Source organism: Malurus melanocephalus, unplaced genomic scaffold, assembly GCF_030028575.1.
Source record: "Malurus melanocephalus ecotype Western Australia unplaced genomic scaffold, MMel_1.1 scaffold_3, whole genome shotgun sequence".
In the NCBI taxonomy this organism is placed as follows: domain Eukaryota; kingdom Metazoa; phylum Chordata; class Aves; order Passeriformes; family Maluridae; genus Malurus; species Malurus melanocephalus.
In genome coordinates this window covers 5550486-5572003 of record NW_026623235.1, presented here as the reverse complement: position 1 = coordinate 5572003, position 21518 = coordinate 5550486, and the positions used below count along the sequence as shown (strand labels likewise).

Sequence of the window (21518 nt, the reverse complement as noted above, 5' to 3'; positions counted from 1 at the left end):
TCTTCCGCCGCGCGGGCCGGGAGTAGCGGCYGCAGGGAAGGGCGGAGCGGGAGGGAGCGCGGCGGAGGGATCCGGRCGGAGCACACGGCCGAGCGGGCGCGGGTCCGGGTCCCGGTCCCCCCTCGCCATGGTGGTCCTGCGGAGCAGCTCCGCCCGCCCGCCCCGCATGGCTCCCCGCGACAGTCGCTGTCGCCGGCCCCCCTTCGAGCTCCTGGACTCCAGCTCCGAGTTYATCTCCCTGGAGGCCCCGGCGCTCAGGAGCCATCGCGTATGGACGCGCTCTGGGTCCGCCAGGGCTGCGGTATCCAGGGGGACCAGGAGAGCCGAGGAGGCCGTGAGTGCCCGGGTGGGGGTGGGGTGAGCACGGCCTGGCGGGCGGCGTTGGGCTGTGGGCCCGGAGAGGCGGCGGGGGGAGCCGGTGCTGGCCGGGAGCTGCTGGGAGGCGCTGAGAAAGAGCCGGGGAGCGGTGTTCCGTGGAGAAAAAAAGGGGAGAACCGAATGTTTGGGGTAAGCGCTGCGGGTGTCAGAAGAAGCAGCCGGCCTGGCCCCCGTTCCCGGTCGTCCCGCGGCTAAAGGGGGCTCTGCACAAGACCTGATCTGGGGGCTGTGGCAGCGAGCTGAGATCCGGTCCCTGGAAATACAAACCTGCATCACCGCAGGGTTTGGTGTGTTGTATGTCCTTCCCCATCCCCGTTTATTTTGGTTCAGTTCCTTATCTGAAAAAGTTGTCTTAAAAATATCTTGGAGACCTCTTTGCTTTAGTTGCGCTAAGGCTTATAGAGAGTTGTCTGTTTAGATGACAGAAATGCATCAAACCCGGCGCTTGACGCGAAACATATGTGACCTCTGAGGGCGTTCTGGTTGGCACGAAGGGCCTGTGAAATATCCTTAGTCAAGAGTATCCAAGTAGTACTCTGGATGCTCTAACAACAAAACTCGGTTTAGAAACCAGGACTCATTTTATGTACTTATGTACTTAATTAATGTACATAACCTAAACTGATTAAAATGTTACTTAAGCTTTCTATAATTTTGGTGTTCCATACTAGAAAAGAGACAGACAGGTTGAATGATGGTAAAGTTGCCTATGCTCTCTGCGTCTCAGCATTGCAATTTTAATAACTGAATCATTTCACTTAGAGAAGTTTGTTGTTTTTAACATAGCCTTCAAAACCTAAAACTTTTCTCTGATATTTGAAATCAGGCTGTGTGGAAATGCAGTCCTGGGTTTTTGTGACTAGTAAAGGCAGACCAGATCCAACTAAGAAGTAGTCTACTCTTCAGGGGACCTCTACCTTGGAGTGATGCTTCTCATAGACTGTTTCCTTCCTTCAGAAATCTTTAAGAGTCTCAGTTGTATGCATTAATTTTATATTTTTATATTTTTTGCCCTTATGTTGAAGACTACTCATTAAGAAGTAAAAGAATCCTTAGTGTGGTGGGTTTTTTTCCTCCTCCAACAAAGAATCATGGAATCTGCWTAAAGATCACTGTTTTGTTTTTGCAGTCCCCACAAGAAGTGGTTGGTGGGGGCTGCGCTCAGCCTTTGCACAAGAGGGGAGGCTGTGCAGCGTTAGGCAGATAACACTGCTGGCATGTGTTCTCAGTGTGGAAAACAGGAATGAGGAAGCTAAATGTAAACTCATCCCTGAAATCGAAGTAGAATCATTGTTATGAAACTGGTTGTATGGTTATTCTTTGGTTYGGTTTTGGTTTTTTTCTTTGTTTTTGTAGACCTTTCCTGTGCTTTGAGGCAAGGAGTCATTACCTCATTTATAGGATGCTGGGCTCTGCTTCTTTCCTATCTTGTTGATGTGCAAGGATGTGGTGGCAGCTTTTGTCTTTTTTTCTGATATCAGGAGGTGGTTTATCTTTAATTATACAGTTCATTTCATCCATAAACAGTAAGGAGCATGGAGCAGGAGGTTTAAGGTAAACCAACATCTGTTGTGTTTATTCACTCCCAAGTTTCCAGTCCCTTTAAGTTTCATGAGTAGTTTGGCAGTGAGATCCAAAGTGGCTGCTATCCCTTTGGAAACTGTGTATCTCCATGTTTATAAGCCTGGTGTAGTTCTCCAAGCTGAAAAAGTTTGTTCTTGTCATCTGCATTTGAGGGCAGTGTGCTCCTGAGTTTCCTTTGTGTGGGCATCCAGACCTGTATCAGAAACTGTGTGGCCMGCAGGACCAGAGCAGTGATTGTCTGCTGTGCTCAGCAATGGTGAGGCCACCCCTCGAATCCGGTKTCCGATTCTGGCCCTTCATGACAAAAAAGACATTGAGGTGCTGAAATGTGTCCTGAGAAAGACAGCAGAGCTGGGGAAAGGTGTAGAAAGTAAGTCATATGAGRAGCAGATAAGAGAGCTGGGGGTGTTCAGCCTGGAGCAAAGGAGAATTAGGGAAGACTTTGTCACTCACTCCCTTAACTACCTGAAAGGAGGTTGTAGGGGATAAGCCTCTTCTTCAGGTGACCTGTGACAGGACAGGAAGACGTAGCCTCCAGGTACACCAGGGGAGGCTCAGGCTGGACACCAGGAARAAATTTTTCAYAAAAARGGTGGTTAGGTCTTTGAACAGGCTGCACAGGGAAGTGTGAAATCACCATTCTTGGAAGCGTTCAGGAAACAACTGGATGTGGCACTTAGTGCTAGGGTTTTGGTTYTGAATGATCATCACAAGGTGATGCTCATTCAAAGCTTAGACTTGATGTTGGGCGTTTTTTCTACCCTCAAGAATTCTATRAAAGTGACTTGGCAAGCTCCTCTGCCAGTTCCCTCTGTACCCTTGGGTGGATCCCATTGGGGCTGGGAGAATTGTGGGTGTCCAAGTGGTGTAGCAGGTGACTGACCATTTCCTCTYCGAATATGGGTGCTTCATTCTGCTCTCTGTCCCTGTCTGGATACTGTGAGSACTGCTGGTTAAAGAYTGAGGCAGAGTAYCTCTGCCTTTTCCCCATCCTTTGTCATATRTTTGGCTGTGTATAAGGGTGGAGATTTTTTTTAGTCTTCCTTTTCTTGATGATGTATTTGTAAAAATGCTTTGTGTTGTCTTTTACAGCTTTAGCCAGATTAAGTTATGTTTGGGCTTTGGCCCTGGTGATTTCCTCCTGTCATAACCTCTTTACATCCTCGTAGTCATTCTTCACTCATTATGTCCATCAATCAGTGGAATTACCTCTTGGTAACATTAGTGTGAAGAAGWAGAGTATTTCTGTTTTCTGCCCTTKTCAGTGTGAGATTTAGTTTGGTRTACTTGGAATGAGACCTTGCTTTGTAAATGGAACAAGCCCTTTCCCATTGTCATCACAACTTTCCTCACACAATAAAAGTCAATAGCATCCTCCTTGCAGAAACCCCAGTGTGAACAAGATAAACATCCATGAAGAACTGTATCTTCAGCTCCATTTGGTTTTCTGTGGATAAATGCTATTCCCTTGAAGGAAGTCCTTTTATATCCCTCTGACTGCCATAAATGGAAAAGAGACAGGTGGAAAACTCTCCTAAAAAGATTTTAATCCCACTACTAAGCATTTTTCTGTTGCATTAAAAATAGAGAAATCTGGCAGAAGATGACCCCCCTTGGGTTCCAGCTGATMCTCAGAGATCAGAGGAGCTGGGTACAGCTGGGCCTGATTTCTGATTATAGCCAGTTGAGCATTATCAGTCTGGCCTAGATCAATAAGAATTTCCAGGRTCCGGATTTGTGAGTAGTGTGGGTAATTGAAGTGACAGGAAAGCAGATTCTGAATTGCTGGTGGTAAATGCACCCAACTACGGAGTGTTAATATGTGCTGCTACAGAAGGCTTAGTGACAGAGATCTATCAGCAGCAGATCTAAGTAAATATTCAGTGGTCTGCTCCAAGACTGTTGGAAGGCACAAAGCTCACCTRAAGGTGTCCCTTCAGGAGTGACACAATCCATCAACTGATCCAAAGCAATAAGAGGGGCTTTCCCCTTTCTCTACTATTTTTGTTTGTTTTTTGCCCCAAGCCCCTTCTTTTGTAGTAATAACTTCAGGCCCTTCCCAAGGGATGGAACAATTGCATATTTTAGGTGAGATTTTGGTTGCTGGGGTCACTGAAGCATGTTTGAAATCAAAGATTTGGGTTTTTTTCTTTGAAATCTAGTGTGATTTTTTTTTTTTTTTTTCATCAGTGCTATCTCTTGGCACAGAAGTGGTTTGAGGCTTACTTGCCTTTAGTTGCATYGCTATTGAGTCAGGAGTGTAACAGACAAAACTTGCCCAAATTAAGCAATATAAGTGGTTCAGCTATATACATTCTTCCTTCTTTTCCTAGGAATTTTCCTCTGGCAAAATTGAATGCTTCAATGGACACTGTTTAAGATCAACAAGAAAAARCATGCCGCCCTGTTCAGACTCTAGCTTTGACAAAAGCATGGAAATATTAAGTGAAAATGCCAATCGACACTTTTCAAGGTATTGTTTTTCTAGGGGTTCAATCTCTATTTAAGTCATAGAATGAAAAGGAAAAGTGAAAGCATGCACAGTGAGTCACATCATGATAAATCTACAGCTAAAAATCCACAGGGGAATATGAATATGTTAATGACAGTGCCAGTGTCTTAGGACTAGAATTGCTCTTTTTAGTAAAAGTCTCCTGCTTCTATGAAAGGCATGTATCTCTTTTCAGGTCCTTTGCGATCTCTCCTCCACTTGGGTTACTGAGATACTACCTGCCCTATTGAGACATTAAGATGAGCAAGTTAGAAAATGTCTGTCCTTAGGGAACTGTGTGCATGTGGTACACAGCAGACTTGGGATCTGTATCCTCTCTGGGGTCCACAGGCTTTTCTTTGCRTGACATGGAGCACCAGATTAAAGTTCCCCAGTGTTGAGGGGGAACTGTGCAATGCAGTGTGATTCAATACTTCTGTTCAATACTTTTAATACAATTCTGTTCTCCTTTCTTCTGCTCTCTTTCGTAATGTAGGCAGTTGGCAAAGCCGAAATCAGGCCCAAAAAAGGAAGACTATAAAGTAGGTAAGTARTGATAATTCCTTAGGATTTCTTTTTAGCCAGGTTTCTGAGAAGGATTGCTTTTGGTCWGTTTATCCATTTAACTTGACCCCAAAAACTTATGAACTCATCAGCCAAAATTACCTGAAGTTGTGAGAATAGRTAAATCAAAGATAGGAATCTCCACTGAGTTTTACGAAAAGAGGTAGGTGCAARCAGGAGGGGGTGCTGTTAATTCTTTTCAGGCTTGGGAAGAATGCAGTGTGAATGCCTGAATTTTTTAGGCGTCAGAGAATCTGTCCCTTAGTTCAGGTTGCTTTGTGACAATGATTTTCTRGAGTCTGTGGAACTGGTTAACTTTACAGGTTAACTGTAAATCATTCTTGCAAATAGGAGGGGATATTGCAGTACTGTAGCACAAGTCAGTTAAAAAGTAATTCAGYCATGAGATGCACACCCGCATGGGGAAGGTGTCTGTAAATTTGAGCATTTCACTTTGGAGCTGTCTTGCCATGCTRAGTACACAAGTGGGCTTGGTGCTGTGAGGCCACTTGGTGGCAGCTGGGAAAATCCTTTAGCTCCAGGTAGCATTGTGCCAGCACTGTGTGCAGACTAAACATGGCAAGGGACCYAAAATACGCTTTGGGTGTAGTAACTCAAGTTCTATTTATGCAATGTAAATTATTATTCACTGAGCTCAAAGTTTGTTTTATAGTYGGTGATGAGGAGATCAAACCCACCTATGTTTAAGCTAACGTAGTGATACATCTGTTGCTCTCTCACTGAGTTCTGTTAACTGTTTTAACGATGGTACAAGTAATGAATGCATGGCAAAGGGTGCTGTCTGGTAAATATTGGGCAAATCTCTTTTAAAGCAAGCAAGTGATTTTGAGTTCTTTGTGAGTTTTTCTTAAGGCATTTCTCGTCTTCTCAGACTTTTGTATCGTGATGCAGAAAGTGAAAATGATGCATGCTTAGACAGTGTACCAAAACCATGCATCTTTAGAAAAGACTTCCCACATAAGCAATTTTTAGAAAAGCTATTAGGTACAAGGTAACATGAGTGGAGGGAAAACACCTTAGAGTTAGGCATTAGTTGTTTTCACTTTCTCAGAGAGAAGTAACTGGAATAAATTTGCCTCCTACATGAAACAAAAGCTGTGTGTTTGTTTTCATCAGATTGGCTTTCCAGTCTACTAAAAAACTGCTGTACAAATCAGAGTTTTAAATATGTAGTTTAAGCATAAGAACTATGCATTGAATGCTGTGATCATRAAAATAGCTTTCAACTCAGTATTTGAAGAAAAAAATCAATTAGAGGTACAGSAGTTTATGTTTTGTTAGAGAAAAAGAGAAATAAAGGGACTGACATATTTTCCATCTCAGAAAGTTTTACTTATTATTTATTGCATTTTAGTGTCTARAACACTGAGGACCAGAGCTGATGCAAAAGCTGCAGAGCAAGTCCATGAAGAAAATGGTGATTTGGATGTTCGCCGCAGCTGCAGACTTCGACACACCACTACAAATGAATCTGTTTTGTTTGACAAACTTATTACAAAGTAAGGAGGTTTTTCTCATCTTATAGCAAAGCTACTACAATGAGCCTTATTAGCCACTCTTTGCACTATGGCAAAATACTGGCTAGGGGTTTCTCTGTCTTTTGGTTACAGGAAAAGGTATTGTTTTTCCTGGYAGCAAGAGCTATTTGCATTCACTGGTCAGGCTGAGACTTCCCKATGTGCTGCAATGTATGTGCTGTATCTGAGTGATTGGGTATTAGGAAGAAATTGTTTACTATGGGAGTGGTGAGGCACTGTGGGAGTGGGAATGGGTTGCCCAGAGTAGCTGTGGATATCCCATCCCTGGAAGTGTTTAAAGTTGAGGCTTTGAGCAACCTGGTCTGGTATGTATGGGCTGGGCTGGGTTTTTATGTTTTCTTGCGAACCAAAACAGTCAGTTATGTTGTGACTTTCAGTAGATTTAACTTAAGACACCAAGGAAAGTTGGATAGCGGCAAAGTGAAGCAATCCTAGTGTTTCTGCTTGTCTGTGGCCTTACTTCCTCTGTAAAGCCCAAACTGAAATTTATTTTCTGAAAGGTTTGCCAAGKGTAACAGCAGTAAGATGTCTAGCATAAGTAGGCATTGAAAATGAACCCAAAACTTAAATAGCAGTGTAGAGAAGAATAAGCAATCTGTTGTCTGAAGAAGGCAGTGAACCAAGTGTCTCAATGCTATCATGCAGAGCAACCTAAGTGCTATGAAAAACTGCCATAATTTCTTTGTTCATCTTAAAATGGTCTTCAGAATTCTTTTTTCTTACTGAAGTAGTTGGGGCTTTTTTTTACTGTATTCAGCAGGAGAGGAAAAAAGGGAAAAACAATGTATGTTTGGAAATCCTCAAAGATTTGTTCTTAATTCTCTCTATTARAAAGTAAACATTTGACCTAATTTTTAAGTAGTRTTGCAAAACTCGGCTGTGAATGACTCTTACGTTGTGCACACTGTATTAAAATGTTGTGATGATTGTGTACTGTCCTAAATGGGCTTTTTTTGTACTTGGCTATTTTCGCTTTCAGTACTGCAGAAGCAGTCTTGCAAAAAATGGATGACATGCAGAAGATGCGTAGACGGCGAAGGATGGGAGACCTAGAGGAGTTCCATGACACAGAAGAAGTAGATACTAATTTATTTTGCTGGTGTTGTATGAGTGGGGTATTTCACATAATTCATGTTAAAATAATAGACAGCAATCATGTGTTTTCTTAGTTTTGCTTTATAAAATTAGGCTATCCTGCTGWCCTTTTGAATGGCAGTCACTTTGTTTTTTAAACATCTTCATAGAATGCTTTCATAGATTTTTTTTTTTTTGTTTGGGTCTGAATTCTTACTATGGAGCAAAACCCCTTGTTATTAATCCTGGGTTTCAGAATGATGCTCCTGTTCTCTCCTGCCCTGCAGTCATTAGATATTCTCTTTATATGGAGTGCCTTGATAATGACACTGTATAGGCAACAGCTATGCCCACAGATTTTCTGCATGTTTGTGACTGGTTTTTCTTGTTTCATTTTTAAAGGAAAGCCTCGATACGGAAAGAACTGATGAAGAAATAGCTGATAATCAAGGTAGCATTGTTGGCTAATTCTGTTTTTAATTTTCTTGACTATGCTCTAGCCAAAAGCTTTATTTTAAATAATTGAGATGGGATGAACTACTGAGATAGAAAAACTACTGTTTTTCATCAATTCAAAAGAATCTGTGCTGCTACTGACATTACAAAGCCACAGTCACAGACTCTAGGACTATACTGTAGYGAGCTCAGAACGGATTTTCAGAGGAAAAAAGTTGTTTTTCCAAAGTCCTTACAAAAAGGTTGTGGACAAGTGGGAGTACATGTGGTGTAATGCATTTTGAATTTACATTGCAAAGGTACATAAACATTCTAATGTAATGTTGATGTACAGAGGGTTCCTCAGAAGAAAGTGAAGCCAAAGAAGACGATGGTGAAGACAATCAAAAGCGTTACTCCTTTCGGCAGAGGAAAACTGTTGAGCGCTATCAGGCTCCATTGCAAAGTAGGTTATAGGCACAACTTCTTTTAAGAGCTAATTTCTTGCATGGAAGTGAGAGTGTTAGGGGGGGTTTTTACAATGAAAATACGTCCACACACTTGACTTCCATTTGAATATSTTGCCTGCAGTTTTGTTAAGTGTATATATCCTGTGCACATTCTATTTCTTTGCCTTTTGGCATTCTTTTTTTTTTAGTAAAAATACTACTTRTATGTCCTTGAAAGAATAGTAATTGAACAGCTTGTTGATCTTACTCTTGTTGTTTTCAGTTCTTAAAAATCATTGGATATGTTTTTGCTTTATTGAGCATTGATTTAAAAAAAAAAAACCCTCATCCCCCTTCCCCTTGCCCCCCCGCAAGAGTTGCGCATAACTTAGAGATGGGTATAGGTGTCCCATTCTCTGCCTCTTTCAGTATCCTTTCAGTAAGCTTTGTCTTAAACTCGTTTGTAAAATTATTACAATTTTTTTGCTTTCAACAGAACCAAGACAACGTAAGATGTATTTTTCTGACCGGTCTTCACCTGTCAGACAGACAGATTCATGCAAGGGAACTAACAGGTGTGAGTTTGAAAATGCAATTTTTGTGTTGATGATAWGGGTTATGTCTGAGATTATATAACTGCATTAATTTAGTCTGGAATTAAAGCCAAAATCTCCCTCTGAAAACCTCAGACTTTTATTTTAACGGGTTCAATTTTCTTAAAACCAAAGACAATTTAGTTAGAGAGAGAGCCTGTATGGAAGTTTTAACGATTTTTTTTTAATCACTTAGATACTGATTCTGGTTTCTCCTTGGAATCAGTTCAAATTTCTGTATAAAACTATACTCAAAACAAGAAAAATGCTAAATGAAATTGTAAATTACAGATTGCAGTAGTAATGACAAATAGGTTTAGTATCYTGGAAGTGTTGAGCAGGATCAACACTATACCTTGCTAGATAGGAGCACTTAGTTTAGCATCCTTGAAAGCGGGCAATTATGGAAGGAGGGGGTTTTGAAACCAAATTTTGAAATTAGAAGGTTGATGTTTCACAGAGTGGATACATAATGCTAAATGAAACTTGATYTGTGTGTGAGAGAGAGTGGACAAAAAAGAGTAACTTGGTTAAGGAATTTCTTTGCACGCTGGTTAAATATTTTACCTTCCTAACAAAATCRAATTTTGCTGTCATGAAGTTAATCACATAATGTACTTTGAAATCAGAATCATAAGGAGTACAATCATCTGGAAACTTACTAGATCTCTGTGAGATGGCATTCACTTAAATTTTGGTAGTACTTAGTATTTATTTTAGTTTTTTTAATTGTTTGTTTGAATGTTTGCAGACGGAGACACACAGTCCCCAGCAGTGATTCCTCTTCCTCATCTGATGATGAAGACRATTTTGAGAGGCAGAGGAAGAACAGAAATTTAAGGTTAATAAAATTGGAAATAGGGGAGGAAGGAGGCTACTTGGGAGGGCTTTGCATCTTCCTCACTGAAATGTTACCAAATTTATCTTGTTCAGTTTTTAAATTCTGGCAGTCATATCTGTTGATACACCTGTAACTGGACTCCCTACAACTGTATTTTTAGAATTGATCTTAATAAGTAATTTGATTTCTGGGTGGGAATGGGAGTACCAACACTTTGATAAAACTTCTTAGTGTAAAATTCTGCGTTTTACAGTAGTTTATTAAGAAAGAAAACCACCATAACAGAGAATGTTATAAATAGAGGAAATAATGGAGATTTGATTACTTGACAAATGCTCCAGAAAAACCATTTGAGTAACAGTCTAACAAATAAATTTTCTGCATGACATCTCAGATGTGTTTCAGATATGTCTTCTGGCACACAGGTTCCAAAAGGCTTGTCTATCTGGCAGTGATAGACAGCTTTTATAATGTTAATACCAACTGAAATAAGTGTCCTCTTTAGCTGTAACTTACTGGATATAGAAGTTAAAAATATTTAAAAGGTATCAGTGTGTCTGGAGCTTGGGAGGGACAGTTTTCTTCCTCACACRAATCACTGTCAGTCCATGGGCAGCACACAAGGAATAACTTGTTCTAAACTTGTATTCCCATATATGCTATGTTGACTGGCATGGATATTCCTAAATGCTAAGAGTTGTTAAAATAATTAACTCAGTTTAATATTTGGAGCAACCAATTTCCTTTCTGTACTCATGGACATTAAACATAAAACAGCTGGAGCAAATATATTAACAATTCAGGAAGTTTATATTAATTTGTAACATCTTCTTTATCCCCTTGCTATTAAAAAAATCAAAAATCTGCATTGTAAGTTGGAAAGCACCTTTCTCTTTCTCCCGAATTCAAATCAGGTCTCTTCCTGTMAACTTCCGGAAAAGTGACTTAAAGGGAGTTCACAAGGATCGCATGAAAATCGGCGCAAGTTTGGCTGATGTTGATCCAGTGCAAATAGATTGTTCAGTAAGTACTTTTACTTCATTGTCACAGTGAGACATTTTCAGTAATTATGAGAGCTTTCAGTCATGTGCTGTCTACAGCTACTTTGGCTTGCAGTTTTCTTTCAAGCAGTTTGAAAATTGGCACGTATGTTTCCTTGGTGCTGACTTCTAATTCTGATGAAACCTGCGAAGTTGCAGCTTTAACATCTAAATGTGTTCTATTGACCTTAGGTACGATTTGATGGTGTGGGTGGTCTTTCTGACCACATTTCAGCTTTAAAAGAGATGGTCGTTTTTCCACTGCTTTATCCAGAAGTCTTTGAGAGGTTCAAAATTCAACCTCCAAGGTAAAGGATGCCATTTAAAACTCTAAATTCTAATTCACCTATTTTCAGGAGAGTATGCAACTGAGCTATTTTGTTTCCACACTTCAGAATTTTAAGTGTTCATGGTTTTGGGGTTTTTTAGTAGTAGGAAAAAGTAATTTTAAAAAAATTGATAGAATCCAGCATATATGTAGGTTCAGAGACATACCATGTGATAAGACTGTGTTTTAAAAGTGTCTTGCCTTTAAAAGGGGGAGTTGGAGTGGTTTTCTGTTGAGTTCTATGTGCAAGTGGACTCGGTAAGTTTGTGAGTAGTAGTCAACTGCAGTTTGTTTTGTGGAAGTCCAGTTGTCTCTCCCACAAATTCTCTTTTCAAGAGCTCCAGTAGCAGCTTTACAATTGATTGGACTTGCAGCTCAAACCTTGCAGTGCTTGTTGTGCATGGGCTAAAATAAGAATCTCTCTGTCCACTTTTTACATAGCTCGGTGAGTTCTGTGTTATGAAATGAAATTATTAGAGGTTTAATTGTTCACTTTATATATTGGTCAGCAAAAACATAATATATTGAAATAGGATTTCAGATTCTTTTGATTTCAGTAACTTTAAAAGTATTGCAAACAATTAAGAGAAAACTTTGTTTTGGAGAGAACAGTTGTGTGCTTTAGGGATGGGGGTGTTAGGTAATTTTTCATGATATTTTCCTTTTGTGCATATTTTTTTACRTCTTTTTAAAAATTGCAGAGGCTGTCTATTCTATGGCCCACCAGGGACTGGAAAGACATTGGTTGCTCGTGCACTTGCTAATGAATGTAGCCAAGGTGACAGGAGAGTAGCCTTTTTTATGAGAAAAGGTGCTGACTGCCTGAGCAAATGGGTYGGRGAATCTGAACGACAGCTTCGTTTATTATTTGATCAGGTACGATTGAAATGCGTTACATTCTCCTGAGTTTTAACTAACTTTCCATGGTCAAGAACAACTCTTTTGCATGTCTTGTCAACTCCTTCTATTGAAGTGGAATTTTCAGTGCTTCCTTTTTCAGTGAAGGTTTTAGGGAGTTGAAGTCTTGAGATGCATTAAGATAAATTAGTAAAGCAGTCAAGTGAACCTTGCAAAGCAACACACACTCCCGACTCCTTGCCTCAGGAAAGAAAAGCCCAAACAACCCCGGAAAAGATTTCAAGAAGTGGTGACTTTAGATCAGAGGGAAACAGATGCAGACTGAAAGCATGGTTATTTTTAATTGGCAACAAAGATTGCTTCTAGAACCTGTAATACAATTAAGTCCCAGCTCTGTTCTTGGTGATTGCTAAATAACTGTAAAAAACAGTGGTGTGATTGGTTTCCTGTCACCATGTCAGTGAGTTGACCTAAGCTGTTGCCTTCCATTGCTCAGAACATTTTGCTTTAGATCAATGAATAGAAATCCCTGGTGCTGGTCTAAAAAATCTAGTTCCAATGACTTTCTAACCACAATGTTGTTTGTGCATTTCTTCTCCAAATAGTGCTGTTTTCCTGATGTCARTATTCCTGTGTTTTCATTGTAGGCCTACCAGATGCGACCTTCAATTATTTTCTTTGATGAGATTGATGGTCTTGCTCCTGTACGGTCCAGTAAACAAGACCAAGTTCATAGGTAAGGCATGTGTTGTATCAACATAGAAGCTGCTTGATCTTTGTGAAAAGAAAACCACAACCTGTTTAACTGGATGTGACACGTTCATTTATCCTGAAAATTAATACTTAATTTCAGATTATCTTTAAATAGCAATTAAAAATAATTCACTAAACTTGATACCAGCACAAGGTCTGTGTTATCTTACCTATTTTGTCCTGTCTTTAAATGATTTGTCTTTTTCTAGTCAGCATTTTATCAGTAAGAGCTTGTCCTTTTTGAATGAGYACTGGAGATGATGTCGAATTGAAGAAAATTAACTGCTGAGTGAAAACTGTATTCTTCTCTTAGCTCTGTTGTATCAACACTTCTSGCACTTATGGATGGCYTAGACAGTAGAGGAGAGGTTGTGGTAATTGGAGCCACCAACAGGCTGGATTCTATAGATCCTGCTTTACGAAGACCGGGACGCTTTGATCGAGAGTTCCTSTTCAGCTTGCCAAACAAAGAGGTCAGAACTTCAACTCAACCTCAGTGCTTAGTGTAGCAGACTCCATCTTTGTGACAAATGCCTGCAACACAGCAGGATTATGGACCAATTAAAGTCTCCTCAGTATTGTATTACTTGGACAAAAGAGGGCTCTCTAGAAAGACTGTTGCACTTGGAGGGCAGATCTGGCATGGAGTGTATATTATTAAAATKATTACAATAAGTAGTTAGTTCTCTAATTAGTTTTGGTTCCTCCATGACCAGCAGAGAAAAGGGGCACTGCTACTCACCAAAATGTTTAAAAGTTACTGTATGAATTAATTAGTAAGTACCACTATAACATTGTGAAATTGAAATAAACRGTGTGCAGACAAGAATTATTTTTTTGATAACAAAAACTTTGATCCAGGCTGGTGCTGGAACCAATTAAAAGTGTAAGAAACTGATGTTCTTGCTGGTACTTACAGACTTTTACAAAAATGTGAAGTCACTGCACAGGTGCAGGGCTTGGGAAGCTTCCAGTTCAATCATAACAGGCAATGAAAAATACTGTGGGTAATGGGCACAACTGAAATGCAGTTTTTTTTGTTTTCTTTCTGGCTATTATTCATAGTTCTTTTTCTTAGCACTTTTTGGAAAGTGCTAGATTAAAGGCTAGTAAAAGTGTACTAGACAGTGCATTTAGCACTAATATTTTTTCTCCAGTTTTTATCTGCTCTCAGGAACAGGAGAGGAGGTATCATGAAACATATCTAACAGATATGTTAGATTTAATTTGGAATTTCATTGACAAAACAGAGCTTATTAACTGACCTTTAAAATACTTCWAAGTTTAGCAGATAAGTATTTGTATTAGTGTGAGGGTTTTGGGGGATTTTGTGTTGTGGTTGTTTCAAGAGAAAATTTGGGGGAAACTAAAATGCAAGTGTTTTGTTTTCAGGCAAGAAAAGAGATTTTTAAAATTCACACACGAGACTGGACCCTGAAACCATTGGACAAGTTTCTTGAAGAGCTGGCTGAGAAATGTGTTGGTGCGTTTGGAAACTGTGGAGGTTACTGCACATGGCTTGAGTTGTAGGGAGCCGGAGCTTGTTCCAGGTAGTACTCAAGCTCTTGTGCCTTGCTGTGGAGTGAGGCAGTGGAGGCATCTGGTATGTCTTGGGAGTAAACCAAGTCAGGTGCTGCTTTCAGTTTTCTTTTTTTTTTTTCTCAGAATACAAAATGGGTTTAAGCCATCTTTCCCAGGAGTAATGTTTTGACTAGGAGGCTGCTTCTTAAGTGCAGGATATCAGGCTGTGAGACCCATMGCAAAACTTCTCTGCAGTGCAGTAATTCTTTAAATTATCTTACCCTGTTAATTTTTGGTTGCATGTAAATTCTTTCATAGTTGCACCTTAGAAATCTTAACCTTGACTTTGGTGTTTCCTGAGCCTGACATAACATTTGATTCTTTTTTGTTTATTAGGATACTGTGGTGCKGATATTAAAGCTTTATGTGCTGAAGCTGCTCTCTGTGCTTTGCGCCGCCGATATCCTCAGATATATGAAAGGAGTGAAAAACTGCAGTTAGACATCGCTTCAATTAAAATAACAGCAAAGGATTTTGTCATGGCCATGCAAAAGACTGTCCCAGCTTCACAGAGGGCTGTGGCTTCACCTGGGCGAGCGCTATCACCTATTTTAAAACCACTGTTAGAAAACACACTGGAAAGAATTTTAGAAGCCTTGCAGAGAGTATTTCCCCATGCAGAGCTTGCACTGAAGAAGGACCAACAGCAAGGTATAACAATAACATCTACTTGTTTAAAATTCTGCCAAAGCAAAAGCTTCTGGTATATGCACTAACACACACAAACCTCTCAGCCATAATGACAGTWCAATTTTATCACCTGCATGTGCACTGTGCTGGATGGGAGCTGTGAGTGACCTGTMATATGTGCTGTTTTAGTGGTTGTACTTCAGGGCTTGGCTTCTATAGCATAAGTGAACTCATGCTCCTGACTGCATCAGCCTTGTTAAGGTTTAGTTTGACGGTTGGTGAGAACAAATCAGTATTGATACATGTCTTGATTAATGGAGATCCATCAATAGTTAGTTAACCATGCTAATCCCTGGTGAGTGTTCTCCCAGTATTGCTCCCAGTAGAGCTGGGATTGTTTGTATTGGTAAAATAGCAGCAGAGACCCACCAACACAATGAAAGCTTTGGGACTGGGAGATAATTGTGTCCCCTCTTTGTTGTCCACCTCCCATCATCTCCTCTTTTGGTCATCTTTGAGGAGCCTTATTTAGAAATTGTGTGGTGTTTATGTTCTGACTGACTAGTTCTGAACAAATGGAAGTCTGTGGCCTTTGCATTCACCTGATTTCCCCACATCTGGTGGGAGAACCTGTTGCAAAAAAAAAGTGGCCTCTGGGTTTTTCAGGTCTCTGGGAATCTGAAACTACAGAGCATCCTAATCATCTTCAATCTAAGGAAAAAAAAACTCCCAAGTTTTTGTCAACAGAGAAACCTGATTCAAATCGTGGGACACAGAATAGCTTTGTAAAGGCTGTTCAATCTCCTTAGTTCTGTGGTAGAACTCTTTGGAAAATAGCATTCACTTTGTGCCCTCAAATGAAATATAAGACAATGGATTCATGCACTGATTTTGAAGGTCTATTAATGCAAGAGTGAGATTTGGACTATTCAGAGAAGTCAACAAAGCTCTAATGTCTTTAAATCCTWTTTTAGGAAATGATGTGGTTGACAGTGAAGAGGAATCGCCATCAATCTTCGAAGAGAAGCCAACTCATAAAATGCCTGATGACAAAAAAGCAGAATTCCTCACTTTAAACAGGTCCTTGTTTGTCCCATTTATGTTTACATTTTTAAGATGGCTGGGTCTGTAAACTGTTCTGTTGTGAGGSGTGCTAGATGAAGGAGTGATGGGTGTGTGGGGCTTGATCAATATTTGCAGGAAGTGTGAAGATCCAACTGGGTGCTAATGTTCTAACTGTTGCTAATGTTCTGCCCTGACCCATCAAACTGACTGGTCCTATTTGCCTAAATCAAAGTGGTCCACAGATTATTAGAACGTGTTGATTTAATCCATGGTATTCCTTGAAAAAGTCAAGACCCAGAAACTGCACTGTTTGACCTTTTAGCTTGAAAAACACTAAGGATTTCTGTAGCCATCTTTTGCCCTTCTGCCTTCCAACATTGTTGAACCAGAAATAAAATTGAGAAATGGCTTAYTAAAACACTGTGAGGCAAACATAAACAATGCCTGCATTTTGTACCTTTAACCTGGAAGGAGTTTGTTAATCTTTTGATGTTTTATTGTGGAAGTTRTATAAACCAACAGCTGAAGAAGTAGATTATTGTTGTCATTGTTGGGTCAATTATTCTTCTCCCTTTCTGTTGCTGTGAAAATGTGACCTGCTGAGTTTGGTCTACAGCACCTTTGACTTCAGCAAGTAAAGGTACACTACATTCTTGAGGTAGAAAAATCCATAAATCTCTTCACAAGCATGTTTCATGCTCACAAAGGAAGATGATAAGGAAATTAATAGACAATTCAAAGATGAATTAGAAGTAATCTAACCAATACAATTGTGTGCTTCTTAAGATATAGTTAATGCGTTTTAGTGCGCATGTTAATATTTTTTCCTAGAAATGTTGATTTGCTTCTTCCTTACCACCATCTCCAGGCAGTATGGCCAGATTTCAGCTAAACTTGCAGGTGTAGGGATCTCAGTTACTTAAAATCAAGACACAGTGAAAATGGTTGTGTACATGGAGTGAAGAGACCCAGATTGGTTTGTGCTTAAAAAAGAGAGTTGTTGTTCTGCCCCATATCAGTTTACTGACCGGTTGTGTGTGTATTTGGCTGGCAGTTTTCCTGAAAGATTTAAGAGCTGTTACTTAACCCAGCCAAAGGAATGGCAGRTGTGCTGGGGACTGGCAGGATTTCCCAGTAGAGGTATGGTACCAGCGTTTGAGAAAATAGGTTTGATAGTCTTCCTGATCACAGGCCAGGCTTATTATTTAGTGGCATTTTATGGAGTATATTTACAAAAAAAAAATACGTATGGGAAAAGACTTCCAACACCTGTGAAGTGAATTTAACACGCCTATTAGTCACTTGTTTTTAAACTTGCTTTCTTTTTACTGTTATAGAAATCCTCGTTGTCAGCCAACATCTTTCAGGCCACGGTTCTTATTAGTTGAAGATCCAGGGTGTGGGCAGGCATTTCATTTGGCACCTGCAGTAATTCATGCCCTGGAGAAGTTTCCTGTTTATACACTAGACCTGCCTGCTTTGTTTGTTAGCACCACATCCCCAGAAGAAACATGCGCACAGGTATCTTCTTTTCTCTTTAATCTGGTAGGATTCATGAATTGTAAAGAAACTAGTGAAATAAGCAAAATTTATTGTTAATGGAGGAGGCCTGGTTGGAATATGCTGTTATGTTTACTTCTGTCTGGAAATCCACTTTTCTTCTGGATGGAATGATACTCTTTAAGGATGTTATACATAGCCATGTTTTCCATTTGAAAGGGAGCAGTGAGGGTGTTGCTAGCAGTGTGGGAAGATGGGAGGTGCTGCTAATGAAGCACTCTCTGTTGCAAAAAATCCTGCTGATCTCKGTGGGATCTGGGAAGTTTTCCTTGCTTTTTCAGGCTCTGTACTCCCAGTAGATGGCTCTGCATCAGCCTGATRGCATCATGCATTTTCTGAGGCCTTATTTTTTGTGGTATTTGTATGACAGTCAACGTTTGGGGGGAAAGTGTGTCGTTTTTTACATATACAGCTTGCATTGCTGCAGTAGATGCAGTAAAGGAATTAAAATTCATTTAACACTTAAAAAGCATACCAGTGTAAAAATCTATAACTAGGAAAAATAAATTTAGGCAGATTGGTGCAGGTTGCCTTTTTTTTTCACTTTTAGACAGGGAATAATAGGTGTTGTTGTTTGGCATTACTGTATTAAAATATTTTGACCTTCAGATGCAACATTTGAGATATGTAGGAGTCAGGACAGACACTTTCAATGGCTTGTTTGTCAGATAGGAGTAGCAATTCCTTTTGTTGTGTGATAGTTGCATCTGTGGACATGTAACTACCCTGTGTAGTCACTGCTTGGATGTACCATGTGTTCTTCCCACCTTTTGACAGGAACTCTCTGAATATTGTTAATCTGAGAGGGTGCATGGAGAAATTTGTCACTTCCCTCTGGCAGTAGATGAATGTTGTCTTCTTTGATTGAGGTGCCATCTGTAAGCAGTGGGTTGCACTCTTACAAAGTGTGTCATMTGGTCTGATGGATCCTTTGGTAATAAGAAGCTGTGATTTAGCTCTTCAAGCAGACAAAAGAATGGTCACCTCTTAGAAAATGTGCTTGAAATTATGAATTGTAACAGGTCTTTGTTGGTTGAGTCTGTGCTCCAGTCTGTGTTGGGTATGTGCCTGCTCTGAACTTAAATTGGTCTAGTATGTGTGGCAATTTCTCCAGGCTAGTACATCTTGCTGAAAGGTTAGTCTTGTTTTTTTTTGGGCACACTACCACACTGGCTGAGTACTGAGTCTTTTGAGGAGTTCTCTTGCACCTAAGTAGTTTTGAAATTGGRGAAAGATTTGAGTCTGTTTCTGTCTGTGTAACAATGTCTGTATTTGGGTCAAAGGGAAAATTTTACCTTATTGTTAAGGTGTCATTCATTTATTGGTTTGTCTTTATGGTTTAGCTTCGTGTACTCCTATTTTCATAATATATTTTGACTGATGCATAGTTACTTAGTATCTTGTTTTAAGTAATGTAGTTTTCTTATGCAAGCTTTCATTTTMCCAGCTGATGCGAGAAGCTCAAAGAACAGCACCAAGTATCATTTATGTCCCACAAATCCCTTTGTGGTGGGAAACTGTTGGATTTACAGTGAAAGCTGTTTTTACGACACTACTGCAGAATATTCCAACCTTTGCTCCAGTTCTKCTCCTTGCAACATCTGATGTGAAACATGGAGATCTCCCAGAAGAGGTATTTGTCGAGACTTTTTTACTCTTCCTTTTTTGCTTGTTAATTTATAACKCCTTGAAGTATGGAAATACTGTGCCACTGAAGCAAATTTGTACTGTTATTACTTAAGCACCCAACCCCAGTCTCTTAAAATTTTCTTAGACAAAACAATGCTGAAAGCATTTGTCTAAAGTGCTTTATGAGTAAAAAGATTGTCTTCTACCCAACACTTTGACCCTTCTCACACACTCAGGCTTATTAGACAAATGTACAAATTTGCTKCAGGCAATTATTTTGGTGACTGCAAGATGGTGAGGTGTGTGCTTAGTGAAGAATATACAGTGCTTGAGATGTAGCTAGGAAAAAGACTGTTTTCCTGAAAAGTGAAAGATGTTTTTACTGAAAAAGTATAGTTGTGATGCTTTTACTGACAGAATGTGATTTCAAATTTAACTAATTTCATTAATATTTCAGTTTCTTTTTACATCTAGGTTAAAACTTGACAGATTAAAAAGACAAGGTCCAACTTCTGTTTAAGTAGCTTAGAAATCAATTTTTAGTTGTATTCCTTAACAAAATTCAGTAAGACTACATGCTGAGCTTTCTAGACATTTGTGGTGGTACAACTATCCCCGTCACCTTAAGCTACACTAGGATTTCAGAAACATTTGAGCRTGTTAAAGGAAGGTATTAAAAATGTGAATATACTGCTCTGATTATTTTGTCTTGGTATCAAAAGTTTTTATGCAGTTAATAAATGCTTTCTCAAGTAAGGAATTAAATTCCTTCCATACACTTCGGTAATAGAGATGGAGAAACAGAGTACAGCTTGGAAATATGCAACTTTAGACACTTCATTTAAATTAACTAAAAACAAAATTTTAAAAGCCACTTTGCCAAAAAGCTGGCACTTTATGTTGAACCTTTCCCCTTTATAGCTGCCATAAAGATTCAAGCTAAAGAGCAGAAAGGCACTTAAATACAAAATAACCTCCTGGGAGGTAGTGATTGTCACCTCTTTATCAGTGGTTTATCACATATTTTTTTCATGGAGCCAAAATTATAGAAGAGCAAGTGTTTTAATTTTCCATGCTATGAAAATCTAACCTTTTAAAGCCAAGAAGATGACTTTACATAKTTTGTCATACCTAGATGACTATTCAGTTTGGTTTAGAAAGGTACTTACCTTTTTTGAACATAATATAAAAAAGTGTGTAGCCACATATCTGACATATCTTCTCTCCTCATGCTTTAGATAAAAGCATTGTTTAATAATGATCAYGAAGAAGTTTTCAAAATCCAGTGGCCTACCTGTGCTGAAAGAAGAAGTTTTTTTGAGGACTTAGTTATGAAGCAAGCTGCTGAACCTCCTGCATCAAAAAACAACTCAGGTGAGGATATTGGAAATATAAAAATTCGCTAGCTSTAAGTTAACAGCTAATACAGTGTTTCTTTTGGGGATATTTTTCTATCAATTATTTTTCATGTGCTTGTATTTAAGCACAAMATTGACTAAAATTTTCCATTTAATTGAAGCTCGGCGGCTGTTGGAAGTTCTGCCTGTAGCACCACCGCCTAAGCCTCGGCAGCTGACAGAGGAAGAAATCAGACAGCTGGAGGAGCAGGAAGAGGATACGTTGCGTGAATTGAGGATTTACCTAAGGGATGTGACTCACAGACTTGTTATTGACAGACGTTTCAGGGCATTCACAAAGCCTGTTGATCCAGAGGAGGTAAATTAGTGTTGATACCATTATAGCTGTGTGTATTCACAATTTCTCTGTATCTATACTCCTCAGTGTTTGTGTGTTCTTTCTAGGAAGGTTTATCTTTGTCTTTAGGATCACAGTATAATGAATTTCCAGGAAACATGAAGTGAATCTTGGCTTTGCTTTTGCCTTTTTTGACTCTTTGAGGCACTGAAATGTCTGTTATKAGAGTGTTTGCTGAAGTCCGTGTTCCTTCTAAAACCTCTTTAAAGTTTGCACGGGTTTCTATTAACAGGGTCATCCAACAAGAGTCATCTAGTCCAAGTGCCATTTATAAATGCCAACACAGTTTACCCATGAAAAGGCTTTGATATGTAGATGTATTACAGCATTAAAAAGCAGAGAGCTCTCTTT

The 21518-nt window shown here is 39.5% G+C and overlaps 1 protein-coding gene across 1 annotated transcript in view; it reads left to right on the top strand.

Moving 5' to 3' along the window:
• The first annotated feature begins 37 nt into the window (after positions 1–37).
• ATAD2 (ATPase family AAA domain containing 2) overlaps positions 38–21518 on the top strand; it is a 29626-nt gene continuing 8145 nt past the window's right edge. Inside the window, exons 1-21 of the mRNA XM_057368266.1 lie at positions 38–334; positions 4296–4435; positions 4950–4999; positions 6393–6537; positions 7556–7652; positions 8053–8101; positions 8441–8551; positions 9031–9109; positions 9879–9968; positions 10883–10991; positions 11201–11316; positions 12038–12212; positions 12842–12930; positions 13261–13420; positions 14340–14430; positions 14865–15179; positions 16133–16238; positions 17561–17744; positions 19231–19416; positions 20651–20786; positions 20932–21128. Of these exons, the coding sequence (XP_057224249.1) occupies positions 128–334; positions 4296–4435; positions 4950–4999; positions 6393–6537; positions 7556–7652; positions 8053–8101; positions 8441–8551; positions 9031–9109; positions 9879–9968; positions 10883–10991; positions 11201–11316; positions 12038–12212; positions 12842–12930; positions 13261–13420; positions 14340–14430; positions 14865–15179; positions 16133–16238; positions 17561–17744; positions 19231–19416; positions 20651–20786; positions 20932–21128 (2832 nt within the window). The 5' untranslated portion in view covers positions 38–127. The remainder of the gene's footprint in view (positions 335–4295; positions 4436–4949; positions 5000–6392; positions 6538–7555; positions 7653–8052; positions 8102–8440; positions 8552–9030; positions 9110–9878; positions 9969–10882; positions 10992–11200; positions 11317–12037; positions 12213–12841; positions 12931–13260; positions 13421–14339; positions 14431–14864; positions 15180–16132; positions 16239–17560; positions 17745–19230; positions 19417–20650; positions 20787–20931; positions 21129–21518) is intronic.